This window comes from Phyllobates terribilis, unplaced genomic scaffold (genome assembly GCF_046119375.1).
Source record: "Phyllobates terribilis strain yellow unplaced genomic scaffold, ASM4611937v1 Scaffold_9__5_contigs__length_417890890, whole genome shotgun sequence".
Taxonomy (NCBI): domain Eukaryota; kingdom Metazoa; phylum Chordata; class Amphibia; order Anura; family Dendrobatidae; genus Phyllobates; species Phyllobates terribilis.
Window position 1 is genome coordinate 63,955,162 of NW_027362769.1, and position 17,885 is coordinate 63,973,046.

Below are 17,885 nucleotides of genomic sequence, written 5' to 3' on the forward strand. Positions count from 1 at the left end.
AATAGAAGTCAATGGAAAATAAACACCAAACAATCCATTAAGTGCATCAACAAAAAGGCATTTGCACAATACACTCGGGAGAGTGACAGCTGAGCTGTGATGCAGGTTGTGAAGATTGTGATTCTACAGAATTGTGAAGAGATTTATAACGGCAGCTTGTCAGGAGCTTAGAGGGAGGGAGAAGGAAGTGAGCAGTTAACTGCTGTATACACTGTGTTCAGAATTATTAGGCAAATGAGTATTTTGATCACATGATACTTTTTATACATGTCCTACTCCAAGCTGCATAGGCTTGAGAGCCAACTACCAATTAAGTAAATCTGGTGATGTGCATCTCTGTAATGAGCAGGGGTATTGACTAATGACATCAACACCCTATAGAAGGTGTGCTTAATTATTAGGAAACTTCCTTTCCTTTGGCAAAATGGGTCAGAAGAGAGATTTGACGGGCTCTGAAAAGTCCAAAATTGTGAGATGTCTTGCAGAGGGATGCAGCAGTCTTGAAATTTCCAAACTTTTGAAGCGTGATCACCGAACAATCAAGCGTTTCATGGCAAATAGCCAACAGGGTCGCAAGAAGCGTGTTGGCCAAAAAAGGCGCAAAATAACTGCCCATGAATTGAGGAAAATCAAGCGTGAAGATGCCAATATGCCATTCGCCACCAGTTTTGCCATATTTCAGAGCTGCAACGTTACTAGAGTATAAAAAAGCACAAGGTGTGCGATACGGAGGGACATGGCCAAGGTAAGGAAGGCTGAAAAACAACCACCTTTACACAAGAAACATAAGATAAAACGTCAAGAATGGGCCAAGAAATATCTTAAGACTGATTTCTCAAAGGTTTTATGGACTGATGAAATGAGAGTGACTCTTGATGGGCCAGATGGATGGGCCAGAGGCTGGATCAGTAAATGGCAGAGAGCTCCACTCCGACTCAGACGCCAGCAAGGTGGAGGTGGGGTACTGGTATGGGATGGTATCATCAAAGATGAACTTGTGGGACCTTTTCGGGTTGAGGATGGAGTGAAGCTCAACTCCCAGACCTACTGCCAGTTTCTGGAAGACAACTTCTTCAAGCAGTGGTACTGGAAAAAGTCGGTATCGTTCAAGAAAAACATGATTTTCATGCAGGACAATGCTCCATCACATGCATCCAACTACTCCACAGCGTGGCTGGCCAATAAAGGTATAAAGGAAGAAAAAATAATGACCTGGCCCCCTTGTTCACCTGATCTGAACCCCATAGAGAACCTGTGGTCCATCATAAAATGTGACATCTATAGGGAGGGAAAACAGTACACCTCTCGGAACAGTGTCTGGGAGGCTGTGGTGGCTGCTGCACGCAATGTTGATCGAAAACAGATCAAGAAACTGACAGAATCTATGGATGGAAGGCTGTTGAGTGGCATCATAAAGAAAGGTGGATATATTGATCACTAATTTTTTTGGTTTTTGATTTTGCATGTCAGAAATGTTTATTTCTAAATGTTGTGCACTGATATTGGTTTACCTGGTGAAAATAAACAAGTGAGATGGGGTTATATTTGGTTTTTATTAAGTTGCCTAATAATTCGGCACAGTAATAGTTACCAGCACAAACAGATATCCTCCTAAGATAGCCAAATCTTAAAAAAGCCCACTCCAACTTCCAAAAATATTAAGGTTGGATATTTATGAGTCTTTTGGGTTGATTGAGAACATAGTTGTTGATCAATAATAAAAATAATCCTCTAAAATACAACTTGCCTAATAATTCTGAACACAGTGTAGAAATCAACGTGCTAGAAAGAAATGGCTGGTATGTTAAGAGTTAACTCCTCTCCTGAAATGTAACTACTGCGCACAGTTGGCCAGGGTCTGAGCAAGCACTGGTAGCCGAGCTCCATGAAAACCAGCTGTACACTATGAAAAATAAAAGTATTCATTGCATGAGTATGACAGCAAATAGAAAAAACAAGTCAATTGTAAACTTGTTAATTTTCATGCTGTCTGTCTAATTAAAGCTATTTAATAATTTAAGAATAACCCTTTAATCACAATAAATTCAGGTCATTTGCAGAAATATTTTGCTCAGAATTTTGTATCAGTATGTGTAAGCAAAAGGCTGGTTTGACAAAGCTCTACCAAGACTTAGGCCAGTCACATGAGCAAATTCAGATGTGACTAGCTCTTTATGCTCATCCGCATAGAGGACGGGTGCAGGAGCTGCCTGCTGTTTGCATGCGCAAGCCTAGTCTGTAAAATGGACAAGACCAGTACATGCTGCAATTTTTTCACATGGATCATTAGTCCATATGAAAAATTGCTAGTGTGCAATGACACACAGGTCATTGTTGGGTCAGTGTGCTGACTGCTGAGCCCACAGATAACACACTGGCCGAATATACGCTTGTCTGAACAAGCCAAAACTCAAGTGTGAAACCTGCAGAGAAAAAAAATAATAAATGAAACAACCTAGTCTGTGTTTCGTCCAACTTCTGGTTTTGGATTACAATAAATACTGATTTAAATATTTTCACGTAAAAGTGGCCTAAGGTTGTGTTCACATGTTGCAGCTGCCATGTGGTTTTTTTATCATCAGAATAGCAGCAATGGTGCAAAGTCTTACCATGATTTTAAAAAATAGCTGCAAAAACAATGTGGTTTTACAGCGAATGCAGCAAAAAACAGACAGTGGCCACAAAGTGTGAACACAAGAGGATTTTCAAGAAACTTTAATTGCCTTAAAATTCCAAACTACTAACTTGCAGAATAGAAACAAAAAGAGGATAAGAAATGAACACATTTACAATGAGCATGGGAATTATAAGTAACTACATAATAGAAGGCTTTTCTATCAATACTCTTATCACGGACGCTCACATCATTACATATCTCTAAACAAGTATCATTTTCTTCCTGAGAAAGAACCAACTTTCATTGATTTCTTGTATCACTTCTATAATTGCTGTACTTTCAAAGTAAGAGTTCCAGCGCAAGACAGAAAGTTCACATATATAAAATTTACTTTGGATCTGACCTGATGCTAAACTCACAAATGCTTTGTATATTTACAGTTTCCTGAAAAATTCACAGATAATCTTTGGACAAAACTGATAAAGACATTTCACCATACAGAAATTAGCGTTTTTGAGTCAATTTTCCCACTGTCCTTTGCATAACAATGTACTACTTGTAATGACTGATGTGATTGAAAACTATAATATTATCACCAGGACATAATAACATGCAAACTTACATCTGCTTCACTGCCTTCCCGAAGATTGTAGGTGAGGTCATGCTGGATTTCAGAGATAAATTTTTGGGAGTATTCTGGATAGAGCTCCAAGACCTCCCGAAGTCCCTTCAGACTGATGTACTGCAGATCGCAGTAAGTTAAGGCTTTCACATTGGCATTGGTCTTAATTACCCAGTTTTTGTTGAGATTGTCTGAACCAATCAGATCTCCTTTACCTGGAAAGATCAAAGTGTCAGCGTCATATTTTGGCTTTTAACACCAAAGCATTCGTATGCAACTCAGTTGCTTTTATTGTGTTACCTTTGAAATTTGCAACGCGTTTTTACACTACCCCTTTTGAATTCATAAGTTTGCTCCAGCTAAAACTAGAGATGAAATAGCTGACCTGTTTTGAGTGTTATACGTTAAATCAGTGATCCCCAACCCTTCTTACCTTGAGAGCCACATTTGGCTCTGAGAGATGGTCATGAGCCACAGCACTGCACCCCCACACAGTAGGAAAACTAAGTCCATCCATTACCAGTAAAATGACAGCCAAAGCTTCCACATAGAAAGCATACTGTGGACATGTAACACCTATGCTTCTAGACTTTACATCCATGAGTTCCCACACTACTGCATCCAACTTCAAGCACCTCTCTAACTTAGCAGCTTACCACATTTTTGCCACCTCCTCCTCCTCACCAGTATATTTGCTCCAGATCTGCTCTTCTGTGAGGTGATGCTCCCAAAAATTGCCTTATCCTCCTCACATTGGTGCTTTCTTTAGGAGCTTTTTCAATGTTTTACATGGATTAAATACATTTTGGATTTTATTCTAAGCTTAATACATTTTGGATTTTATTCTAAGGAGCTGGAACATACCTCGTTTTTTTTTTCAGTGCTCACAAAAATTACCATCTGGACACCTGCTCTTCATAGCTATTAGTTAGACCTGATGCTAATGTTAAAAACTGATAAACAGCAGCGAGCCATATATTATGGGACTGAAGGTCACATGTGCCTCCCGAGCCTCAGGTTGGAGACACCTGCTTTAAGTCATATGTTATAAGCTTCTTATTACATATCCATGTAATAAACATGTTACATCTTTTCTTATAAAATGTTATGTGTCATTTATTATATTATTCTTATCTGATTATAGGTATTTTTTAGGATTATCTAAACAGTAATGTTCGAACTTTAAAGAAGCACTCCTCCCATCAAAGTTTTTATCCTGTTAATATATTGTTATAATTATATTATATGGCACTGAGTACTTACAATTGCTCATTTTACTCTTCTACCCAGCTATTTATTTTCTTTTCCATTAGGTCTATGAAATCACATGATTAAAAACAGACTAGCTGAATCCTTCTATGCTCTATGTAGAAACAGGAAGTCTCTTTTCCCTGCATGAGTCATCATTGCAAAAGTCCCTGGCAGAAGGATTTGCTGAGCAGCTGGTAAAGGAGTTGAAGAGGGGAATGATTCATGCAGGGAAAAGATACTTCTTGTTTCTACATAGAGCTGAGAAAAGAGAAGAATTAACTGAGTTCAAAGGCAAAATGAGCAACTGTAAGTACAGAGTGCTATATAATATGATGACTGCAATATATTAAGAGGATAAAAACATTGATGGGAGGAGGAGTGCTTCTTTAATAGCATAGCCCTGCCAAAAAATAGGAGCAAACTAATCAGTATGCATAAAATGTTTCCTGCTTGCTCTTCTCATTTCTGTCACTTGTAATAAATTGTGTTTTATTAGTAGCCATTAGTGACGAGCAAGCACTAAAATGCTCGGGTGCTCGTTGCTCGGGTCGAGCAAATTGTAATGCTCGGGTGCTTGACACGAGTAACAAGCCCAATGTAAGTCAATGGGAAACTCGAGCATTTTTCCGGCGGCCCCCCCAGAGATCTGGAGGGGGCCTAAAAATTGGTCATATCGATGGAAACAGTGCTCAAATGAAATGGGAACAGCATGGGGAAGACCCCTGGAAGCATCTCTGCATCCCAGGTCACTTCCTAAAACCGTGGTCATCAGACGTGATTCTCCATTTAAAGTCTGCCAGTTGTGTGTTCAAACCTATTGACACTTGGTCACTGACCAATAGCATATCTATTTGGCCACTGGCGAAAACCATGGTCATCAGACGTGATCCTATATTACTGCGGTAATAATCCTGACATTTTTGGCAATGTGACAAATATACTCCATCTAAAGTCTGCCAGTTGTGTGTTAAAACCTATTCACACTTGATCACTAACCAATACCATATCTATTAGGTCACTTCCTAAAACCGTGGTCATTAGACATGATCCTGGTGGCGCGTGGTAAGGGACAGGGAAGTGGACGTGATGGTGCTGGTGCACGCAGAGGCCGAGGCTGTGGCCAAGATGAAACTGTGCCTGCTGAGGGAGCACAACAAGCACCCACATCATGTCAACCTAGCTTCCTGTCCCTCTTTCTAGGGGGCCGCGGAATACCACTCTTGAAGCCGGACCAGTGTGAAAAGGTTGTTGGTTGGATAGCAGATAAATAGATAATGCTTCCAGTCAGTTTGCAACCACCACCCTGTCTTCCACATGGTCCAGTCTCAGTAGCCATGAGTCTGGACCACATTATTATTACTATTTATTATTATAGCGCCATTTATTCCATGGCGCTTTACATGTAAAAAAGGGGTATACATAGCAAAAACAATTACAATAATCTTGAACAAAAATGTGACGGCGACTGGTACAGGAGGAGAGAGGACCCTGCCTGCAAGGGCTCACAGTCTATAAGGGTTGGGTGAGGATACAGTAGGTGAGGGTAGAGCTGGCTGTGCAGTGGTATGGTGGAGCGGTGGTTGCTGCAGGTTGTAGGCTTGTAGGAAGAGGTAGGTCTTCAAGTTCCTTTTGAAGGTTTCCACGGTAGGAAACTGACATTCATTTCTTAATGTAATGATGGCCATTCTTTTTTCTTTACTTAGCTGCTTTTTTCTTGCCATAATACAAATTCTAACAGTCTATTCAGTAGGACTATCAGCTGTGTATCCACCAGACTTCTGCACAACACAACTGATGGTCCCAACCCCATTTAGAAGGCAAGAAATCCCACTTATTAAACCTGACAGGGAACACCTGTGAAGTGAAAACCATTTCTGGTGACTACCTCTTGAAGCTCATCAAGAGAATGCCAAGAGTGTGCAAAGCAGTCATCAAAGCAAAAGGTGGCTACTTTGAAGAACCTATAATATAAGACATATTTTCAGTTGTTTCACACTTTTTTGTTAAGTATATAATTCCACATGTGTTAATTCATAGTTTTGATGCCTTCAGTGTGAATGTACAATTTTCATAGTCATGAAAATACAGAAAAATCTTTAAATGAGAAGGTGTGTCCAAACTTTTAGTCTGTAATGTAGATTTCTGTATGTATGGTTCTAGACCCATGCTACAAGGAGAACTTCTAGACCCACGCTACAAGGAGAACTTTCTATCTCTCCTTCCCGTGGCGGAGAGGTCTAATAAAATGTTGCAGTACCAGAAGGCGCTTGTTGAAGAATTATTAAAAAAATTACAATCTGACAATGCTGGCGGCAGAGGTCACAGTTAGTTGGATAACCAAGGAGTACAGGCAAGGGGGACAGAAACCAGATGCGGCAGAGGCAGGGGAACACAGTCAAAGGTGTGGGACAGTTTTCCTAGACCCTCCCAGTGCCCAGGCCCTGATACGCAGGGTACTCTGTCATGGAGGGAAAGATTTGGAAGATGCTGAAGAACTACCTTGGTGACCGTACCAGTGTCTTCCACGATTGCTCTGTACCTTACAACTATTGGGTATCTAAGCTGGACACGTGGCATGAACTGTCTCTCTACGCCTTGGAGATCCTGGCCGCTAGCATTTATTCAGAGATGGTTTTTAGTGCCGCCGCCCACATTATAACTGATAGGCGCTGTGACGATACAGCTTAAAATTTTTATCAGCCAGTCATTTAGATTTGTTAATCCAAGAGAAATACACTATTGTTTTTCTGTTGACTTGTGAATGTATGTGTATTTAAGTGCCTGGTCAATAAGAACAGACCAGATTCTGAAACAGGGATGTTGATTTAAAGAGCCCCTGCTATACCAGCTATGTATATTGATTAGCTCAAACAATAAGACCTGATAAGCCCTGCACCTTTACCTCTGACCTGAGACTGATGACCTTACACAGATGTACATATAAACAGTGATGTTTGCAGTGCTGCAAACAGAATCAAGGAGAAGGAAAAGATGAGCGACTCTGTCACACCATCAGCGTGGAAGCATGGCTTTACCTAGAGAGACACAGATTTGCATTCGACATGATTCCGGTCTAAGGCTATCGGCCCTGACTGGAAACGGATTGGCTCCATTGACCATCAGAGAGACCATGGATACATTTGGGGAGACCAGGTTGGGACGATGAAGTCACCTGACCCCATGGATATGTTGTATGTTGTTTGGGGTTGCCATCAGGGACTGTCCGGTTGCATGGAACCCATGGAATCATTCTGAGAAGCCAGATTGGGACCAGCTGGTCATCTGGAAGCCATGGAAACTCTCGGAGAGGCCAGGGAGGGACCCTTGGGTCTTCTGGCCTTGTACCTTGATGGACTGCTAGCTTCCTAAGCTTACCGCTACCTTCTCTCTGTGGGGGCCCACCAGAAGCGGGGGGCCACTGGCTGAGGTAGTTGGCCCTGGAAGTCACAAAGTCTGTTCTATCCCAGGCGGGCGAAGCGGAAGGATGAGACTGTGTAATGTTGTATCATCTTGGGTATTTGCTGGGACTGTTCTATGCATTTATTGTCTGCTTTGTGGTTCAATAAAGTCTTGCCACACTGTTTTACCCTCGCCCTGTGTTGTCTGAGTAGCGTTACACCCATGGAAGACCCCGGGTCTTCATAGGCGCATCTGCCTGTCAACTGAAAATGCTGACAGGCTGACTCTTATCAAACTGAACAAGGGCTTGATTGGACCAGACTTCTCAACACCACCGGATGATAGCAGCAGAACATAAACTCAAATCCAGTGTTTATCTTTTTGGGGGTCTATTCCCATGCACCCTTTCACACCCAGACATGGGTGTACGCTTTAGGATTTCTTCTATTTTATGTCGCCCTCCTCCTTCTCCTTCTCCTCATCCTCCACCACCATATCACCAGGGTGACCATCATGCAACACCCACATAATTTTTTTAAGGATGTTTATGATGTACATAGGAACTATTTTTAGAGGCTTACCTCTAACTTTATATATAATATATATGTATACCCCCAGGGGTCAATGTTTTTCAGTCCATGCACTTAGTGCATGGGCATTACCAGTCTAGGAGACCCGCTACTTAATAATAGAAAATAAATTTTTAAATGAGGCCCTCCACTACGTCTCTTCAACTTGGTATTGGAGTGCGTCCTAATTTTTGGCAGCCCTTGAACTTGCTGCACACGCAATAATAGTATAGGAGACCCACTCCTTAATAATAGAAAATAACTTTTTAACTGTGGCCTTCCACTATGTCTTTTCAAATTGGTATTGGAGTGCGTCCTAATTTTTGGCAGCCCTTGAACTTGCTGCATACGAAATAACAGCATAACAGCATAACAGCATAGGAGACCCACTTCTTAATAATGGTAAGGCCAATTCAAATAGATTCTATATTCTGCAATATTACCTCTCTTATCTGAAATTAGTTTACGGGTGAGCTAACGCAGTATGGTTAGTGTATTACACCGATCTAGCCAGGTATTATTGCCTTATACTGCGTGCTGCTGGTGTTATGTTCTGCTACCAGAGCTAAGGAAAGAGAGGAGATCTGTCCCTACGATAGAACTCAGCTGAATCCCTACGATGGAACAGGGAACCTGATCCTGCGATCAGACCTGCTAAAGTCCTAAGCTAGTCTGTACGGAGACCTATAGATGTGGGGAAGGAATCCCTACAAGTACTAAGGACTGGGAGGAAAATGGGACACCTCCTAACAGAAATAGTAGCAGACAGACGAACAAACAAAAAATATAGAACATAGAGGTCCGTAGACCAAGCAAACTAACAGAGTTAGATACAGAGCACAGGCTAGCTAGAAAGTAGTTATACAATGAAGTCCAGCAAAGCCAGAAGGGCGGAGCAGGATTAAATAGGCCAACAAGGTCATGTGACCAGCAAAGGAAAAAACCTAAGAGCAAGGTTCTAACAGTACCCCCCCTTCTAAGAGGATCCTCCGGATCCCCTAGGACCAGGCTTATCAGGAAATCTCCTGTGAAACGCTCTGATAAGTCTGGACGCGGAAACATCATCTGACCTCACCCAAGAGTTATCCTCGGGTCCGAAACCTTTCCAGGCCACAAGATACTGCAAACTACCTCTATACCGTCTAGAGTTAAGGATGCGAGAAATTTCATATTCCCCGTCCTCCACCACCGGAGGAACAGAGGCAGAGGCGTCACCATCCGACACAACAGCTTTTTTTAACAGAGAGACATGAAATACCGGATTAATTCTCCTCCTCAGGCACGGCAGATCCCAACTTGGAGAACGACCCAAATGACGGATGTCTCCCAGAACAACAAAAAAAAGGCGAACAACCAGCAGAAGAAGATGTATGATTGTTCAGAGCAAATTCAGCAAGTGGCAGAAACTCAGACCACCCCTCTTGATTGTCTGCCACAAAACAACGCAAGAACTGCTCAACATCCTGGTTTTTCCTTTCTGTCTGGCCATTAGATTCAGGATGATATCCGGACGAGAACGACAAATGAACTCCCAGCCTGTCACAAAAGGCACGCCAAAAACGAGCCACGAACTGAGGACCCCTATCAGAAACAATGTCAGTAGGAACGCCATGAAGTCTGACAATTTCCTTGACAAAGGCCTTAGCGAGAGTTTTAGCGCAGGGCAGTTTGACGAAGGGAACCAAGTGACACATCTTGCTAAAACGGTCCACGACCACCCAGATGACAGTAAAACCCTCAGAGGGGGGAAGGTCAGTTATAAAGTCCATAGCCAAATGTGTCCAAGGAGCACTGGGAACCTCCAAAGGACAAAGCAACCCCGCAGCAGGAGTATGTGAGGACTTAGATCTAGCACATATAGTACATTGACGCACCCACTTAATGACCTCCTTCTGCCATCCAGGCCACCAAAAACTGCGACCCACCAGTCTCTTGGTCTCAGAGATTCCGGGATGACCTGCCAACCGAGACTCATGACACTCAACAAACAAATCTCTCCTAAAGGTCCCAGGCACAAACAACCTCCCATGAGGAGTGTTAGATGGGGCATTCTCCTGTGCTTTAAGAATCTCATCTTCCAAAGCGGAGTCCAAAGCAGCTATCACAACACCTTCTTGTAAAATGTTCTCCTCTTTCTCAGCACCGACTATGGGAGAAAAACTGCGAGACAAGGCATCCGCCTTAACATTCTTAGTACCAGGGATGTAAGTAACGGAGAAATTAAACCGCGAGAAAAACAGTGCCCACCTAGCCTGACGGGCATTCAGGCGCTTGGCAGCATCAAGATATATCAGATTTTTATGATCCGTAAGAACCTGAACGGGAAATTCCGCACCTTCCAAGAAGTGGCGCCAGTGTCCAAATGCGAGTTTAATAGCCAATAATTCCCGATTACCAATATCGTAATTCAGTTCAGTCTCCGAAAATTTTTTTGAAAAAAAGGCACAGGGATGTAATCCATCCCCGTTATCCTGAGACAATACTGCGCCAACCCCCACAGAGGAAGCATCAACCTCAACCAAAAACGGCTTAGTCACATCAGGCTGCATAAGGATGGAAGCAGAGGTGAACCTCTCCTTGAGATACACAAAAGCTTCAATGGCCTCAGAAGACCACTGAACCGCATCAGCACCTTTCCTGGTGAGATCGGTCAGAGGTTTGACAATACTAGAAAATTTTTTTATGAATTTTCTGTAATAATTGGCGAAACCTAAAAACCTCTGTATCGATTTCAAACCAATAGGCCTAGGCCATTCCTGTACAGCTTGAACTTTAACCGGGTCCATCTCAAAACCTTCGCTGGAGATAATGTAACCCAAAAAACTAATTCTCTGTACAGCGAACTCACATTTCTCCAGCTTAGCAAAAAGCGAATTGTCCATTAATAACTGTAATACCTCACGTACGCTCCGCCAATGAGACTCCAGATCCGGCGAATAAATCAAAATGTCATCCAAATACACAACCACATTTTTGCCGATCAAAGGTCTAAGGATGTCATTAATAAGATTCTGAAAAAATGCAGGAGCATTAGTAAGACCAAAAGGCATAACCAGATTCTCAAAATGACCCACAGGAGTGTTAAAAGCAGTCTTCCATTCGTCACCCTCCTTCATGCGCAACAGATTGTATGCCCCCTTAAGGTCAATTTTAGAGAACCACTTGGCCCCCATTAACTGGTTAAACAGATCAGGAATCAATGGCAGTGGGTAAGGATTGCGTACAGTAATTTTGTTAATCTCACGAAAATCCAGACAAGGACGTAAACCGCCGTCCTTTTTTTTTACAAAAAAAAATCCAACCGCCACAGGAGACTTAGAGGGCCTAATGTGACCGGCGGCCAAACTTGTCTGTATGTATTCCTCCAAAGCCTTCCTCTCAGGAATAGTAAGGTTAAATAAACGACTTTTAGGAAGAGTTGCTCCAGGGACAAATTCAATAGAACAATCATAGTCTCTATGGGGAGGCAAAACCTGTGATTCCTTCTCAGAAAAAACTCTCCAAAAATCCTGAATAGGAACAGGCAATTCTCCCCTATCCAAAGCTGCAATACGCCCATTACAACACTTGTCATAACATTTATGCCTCCAGGATTTAATTTTACTGGTAGACCAATCCAGTACAGGATTGTGAAATTTTAACCAGGGCAATCCCAATATTACTGGAGAAGGCAAGTTATTCAAAACTACCAAATCCAATTTCTCATGGTGAACACCATTAATAGTGAGAGGAAATTCACAGACCTTGAGAGTAATATTCTTCAAAGGGGAACCATCCACAGAAACCACAGCAATGGGGGATGATAAAGGTTCGGGTTTTAAATTGAGTCTTTCCAAGAATCCCCCATCAATTACATTCAGAGTAGACCCACAATCAACAAACACCCGAAATTCCATTAATTTTTCCTGAGCAATCGTGGAAGCAGCTAAAAATACACCCTTGGAATTTAAACAGGCAATACGGGCATGACTGACCATTTTTTTTTCTTTCTTCATACGAAGCTCACAGCCTTTAATCAAATGACCAGATTTTCCGCAATAGAAACACAAGCCTTCAAAAAATCTACGGTCTTTTTCTTGAGAGCGAGGTGCCACCGATCCAATCTCCATCGGTTCACCACTGTTAGTACACACATTCTCATAACCAGAAACTGACATAACAGAGGATTTGCTCTCATTAACCCTTGCACGCAGTCTCCTATCCACCCGTATAGCTAATTGCATAGCCTGTTGCAAATCTTCAGGTGTAGGATAAGCAATTAGCAGGTCTTTAACCCTTTCATTGAGCCCAGCAAGAAATAGACTTTTCAGAGCAGAATCGTTCCACCCTGTTTGAGTAGACCAACGACGGAAATGAGTACAATATTTTTCCACATTACCTGAAGCATGTATCACTAGGTTGCAAAGAAAAGGCCCACTCCTGAGGCTCTTTGCGCAAAAGTGACATTATGAACCCTATGCGCTGGGATTCATCCCCAGAGGACTTGGGTCTCAAACGAAAATACAATAAGCAAGCATTTTTAAATGAAAAAAATTCTCGGTGTTCACCAAAAAATAAATCCGGCAAACATACCTTAGGCTCCAAGAAATGTGCTCCAGGACAGTTACTCACGTGCTGACGGAGCTCGGCCACCTCCAGAGAGAGTCCCTGCAGGCGATGAGCCAAATCCTGAACCGACACCATGATGGAACAGAAAAATCTTTCCTTAGAGAATTTGCAGGCTGGACTTACTGTTATGTTCTGCTACCAGAGCTAAGGAAAGAGAGGAGATCTGTCCCTACGATAGAACTCAGCTGAATCCCTACGATGTAACAGGGAACCTGATCCTGCGATCAGACCTGCTAAAGTCCTAAGCTAGTCTGTACGGAGACCTATAGATGTGGGGAAGGAATCCCTACAAGTACTAAGGACTGGGAGGAAAATGGGACACCTCCTAACAGAAATAGTAGCAGACAGACGAACAAACAAAAAATATAGAACATAGAGGTCCGTAGACCAAGCAAACTAACAGAGTTAGATACAGAGCACAGGCTAGCTAGAAAGTAGTTATACAATGAAGTCCAGCAAAGCCAGAAGGGCGGAGCAGGATTAAATAGGCCAACAAGGTCATGTGACCAGCAAAGGAAAAAACCTAAGAGCAAGGTTCTAACAGCTGGTGCTGCAGAAAAAAATAAAAATCTATTCTATTCCCTACTGATACCTCTGCTAGCTGCATTTACAATAGGGACAGGTGCTAGGTGGTATCATCAGCTAGAGATGAGTGTTCATTCTGGTTGCATACATCTCTTTCACAGTACATAAATAGATTTTTTTTTTACATGCACTCATTGAGCGATTCATAATTTTTACGATGATCTGTACTCAGAAATTAATCAAGGTTGACAGAAATTTATCATAGCTGACAGAAATTAATCTAAGTTTAATAAATTTACTGATTTAATGTGTTCATTCCCAGTTTCTATGTAGCTTCTGAATGTAAGATTTAGTGGTGGGAGACTTGAAGCCACTGGAGCTGGAATTACCAAACAGAACTCCCCAGTGCTTTATTTCTATCCATTTCTGGATGCTTCTTGAAGTATGTTTGAGGTCATTGTCCTGCTGGAAGATCCATGGCCTAGAATGCAATCCCAGCTTTATGACACTGGGCACTACATTGCGACCCAAAATCCTTTGGGAATCTTCACATTTCATGATAGACATGATCAGGGCACCCTGTGCAAGAAGCAGCAAAACAACCCCTAAATATCTTTGAACCTTCACCATATTTGACTGTAAGTACTATGTTCTTTTCATTGTAGGCCTCATTCCAATTACAGTAAACAGTTGAATGATGTACTGCTTTACCAAAAAGCTCTATCTTGTTCTCATCTATCCCCAAAACGTCTGCTGTCACTCTATAAATTGTGAGAGCCGCCTGTTGGACACCCATAAATTGTGAGGGCTGCCTGACTGACATCAAAATTTCAAACTTTACAAAATATATACGAAAAAGAAAATGTGACCACCTCAGATGGATATGTTATATTGCAGTAGCAATATGAGGCCATGAAAAGCATAGCTGGTTGATGACCCTCTAACAACAGTGAGGGCCGACTGCTGGCCCTTTAACAATAGTAAGGGCTGCCTGATGGCCCGGTAAAAATAGGCTTTGTGACTTTCAGAGTCCCTCCTTCATAAATGAAACAGGATGTGCCTGATCATGTCTCACACACCATGTGGCCAGATAAGGTAGTTAAATGTTAAAATTACATTTACTGGTGAATGTATTTTTCACTGTTGAAAGCATTGCAAAGTGCAAAAACGCATCAAAAACACTACGTGTGAACATAATCCAAGGTGTGGAGGAGCATTTTTTATTGTTATTTATTTGGCCGTATATACAAGTCATGACCCTGGAAAGAATGTTTCTTAGCATTTCTTCCAGGAAAATCCATTTTAGCTACATTTTTGTATGTTTTATTGTCAGTCCGTGAAAGTGGCATAATACTCTGACAACATTGTTCACAGATATGGTATTGGTCAGCAACCAAGTGCGAATAGGTTTTAACACACAACTGGCAGACTTTACATGGAGTATAATATTTGTCACGTTGCCAAAATTGTCTGTATTACTACCGTAGTAATATAGGATCACGTCTGATGACCACGGTTTTAGGCAGTGGCCTAATAGCATGGTATTGGTCAGCGATCAAGTGGGAATAGTTTTCAACACACAACTGGCAGACTATAAATGGAGTATAATATTTGTCACGTTACCTAAAATGTCTGTATTATTACTACAGTAATATAGGATCATGTCTGATGATGGACAAGTTTCTCTGCCTCCACAATACAGCAATTATGTTAAAATCAACCAAATCTGGCTGTATGCTGCTAATAAGCAAATGGAGCAGTAAAAATTATGTATTATATTGATTTTCACCAAAACAATCAGGATTAAGAGCAAAAAGACTATTAGCCCTGGTATCTAGGGATATGAGTAACAGCAGCAGAAAGAACGTGCAATGGACCCTATTCTGTTGTATATGCTCTCCACAAACTCTGCCTGCCTAACTCCTGCAATCACCAGGATTAATATTCAGTAGAATTAGTCCTTAGAAGGACTGTTAGTGTAGATTTGTAATGCTGTGGAATACCTGACTAAAGCAACCACCAATTCTGCCCCTCACTCAGCAGTACCTCTCCCTACTCTGCCTGTTTCCGGGGTAGACTGTGACGAGCATAGGGGCACCAGGTCTTATATAGACCCGATTACGATATGCAGCCAGTCAATCACTGTAATGCCACAACCAACATGGCTAGGGTATTACAGTGACTGGCAGGCAATCCCTGCATGTTAATTGGCTGTCTAAAAAGTGCCAAAAATGCAGGGTGGGGACCCCAGTTCCCGCATTAGCATTCCAAAAACACTTATTGAGCACCGAGCCTCTCGAGCACTGTGATGCTCGGTCGAGTACCGAATAGTGGCAAGCATGCTTGCTCATCACTAGTAGCCATTCCTTTCAGAGCTCTTAGCATCATATGCATGATACAATTATTCCAACAGCTCTTTTCTTTAGGCATGCTTAGCCATGCGTCCCCCTTTGTGTCCCAAGCACTGCATATCCTCCTCCATGCTCCCTTGCCCCTCAATTCCCTCTTCAACCATAATGTAGCAAGAGTGAAAGGAGTGAAATGCCTGTTATTGAACCTTTGGGCACATTATCCTACCCACAAATGCACAGCTATATTCATCCCTTCCATGTATCAAAACGAAAAACATTGTCACAGATCCAGTTTATGTTTTCATTATAGCGTACACAGGGTTCTCGCGAGAACACAAGGGTTACAAACACAAGAAAGAAAGAAAGCTAGCCCTCCGTCGGGCTTAGAAAAGCAGCGGTAGCTTCCATTATAAACAGAATGAAAATGGTAAATTAATGCACTGGTTTACATATTGTTAGTTGAGTTGAGACTGATTGAATGTGTTCAAACAAGAAAAGTCAAAATATATAAAGCAAGGTCACTATGAAAAATTCACATTCTGCCAAGTTAATCTTAAGTATTCCCTACAAACCTACAATCAGTTACTTGCTACTATAATTTTCAAATGGTATGCATATAACAACCACTAGATTGCCCACAGGCAATCTGCTTTCCTTGTAGGACAGTCCCACAAAACTGTATGTTATAAAATTGCTATTATTGCCATTCCCCGGTATTTTCTGTAAAATCACCCATCCTCAATGAAATCGTATGGATATTGTTGTAGCTAATTTATTCTTAGAAATGCTAGCATGCTTTCCAATCTAGTATATGATCAATAGTTGGTCTTTGCAAAGAAGAATGCCTGATTGTCCTCACCTAAGATGGCAAGGACGGTGTTGTCCTTCAGCACCTCCATAGATCCCGAGCAAACAAAATATATGGCTTGTAAAGCATCCCCTTGCCTGATCAGATATTCTCCTGGGGCACAAAAAGAGGTTTTAATGCTAAGAGATAGAGAACGCAGACAGCCACGACTGGCAGACTCGAATATTGGCAGCTGGAGGATCTCCTTGTTAAGATGCATCGCTATGTCAGCTCTTAGTTCATCTGGAAAATCCCTAAGAAGCTAAAAAAAAAAAAAAGAAACAAGGGTCAGTATAGATGTGAAGAAGGTCTACAATACATCCCTGCCATTAATGGAATCGATATTCTCATAAAAACAACCTAGAAAATAATATAAATGACAAATGTATATATTTCACTGTAGCATGGGGACCATAACATTGTAATTTGTATCTTTATATATATTATGCTGAAAAGCTAAAAACACTATAAACACCACTGCACCAAAGTAGTTTAAGCATAGATTTCAAAAATAAAAGAGATGAGACAGATCTATTGGCCTCGTAAGGATAATTATAGGTAACACAAGAGTGACTGTCAGTGCAGACTGCTCTGCATCAGTGAATGTCATGAGAGTGACAATGGTTGTTTCTATTGTACTGGGATCACCACAGATACGAGCAGCCTCCGGCGATGGAAGAAGTTATTGCGTCATCTTGAATGTACGTGGTGGGAATACATGGCCTCAATGTGTAAAGTTTTTCTTCTTATCTGACAATAGGAGTCTTCTGTGAACAAGAATTCAGCTCCAGTAAAACCAAGTCTTCAATAATCTGACCTGACCTTAACTGGTCCAGGAGAGACCAGAAATAACTTGGGCACTGGGCTAGATTTCAAAAATTGCTTGTAGCACATACAGTAGTTGGAATTGTGAAGCTACATGAAAGTCTTTATGAAGATCAAACACAAATATTTTATGTCTCTTACTTTTATAATAAATGCCCCAACCAAGATTAAGTTAATGAAGAAAACATATATTCTTGTACCGTGTTAGCCAGTAGATAGAAAAATATTTAGATTTGAGAGTCCTTAGTGGTTGATACCTTTTAATGGCTAA

General features: G+C 41.6%; 1 protein-coding gene across 1 annotated transcript in view; it reads right to left on the reverse strand.

The window, feature by feature from the left end:
- Positions 1-17,885, reverse strand: part of LOC141161570 (voltage-gated delayed rectifier potassium channel KCNH8-like) — a 754,200-nt gene that overhangs the window by 138,196 nt on the left and 598,119 nt on the right. The window contains exons 10-11 of the mRNA XM_073646536.1: positions 16,802-17,051; positions 3,240-3,454 (exon numbers count right to left, since the gene is read on the reverse strand). Coding sequence (XP_073502637.1) covers positions 3,240-3,454; positions 16,802-17,051 — 465 coding nt within the window. The remainder of the gene's footprint in view (positions 1-3,239; positions 3,455-16,801; positions 17,052-17,885) is intronic.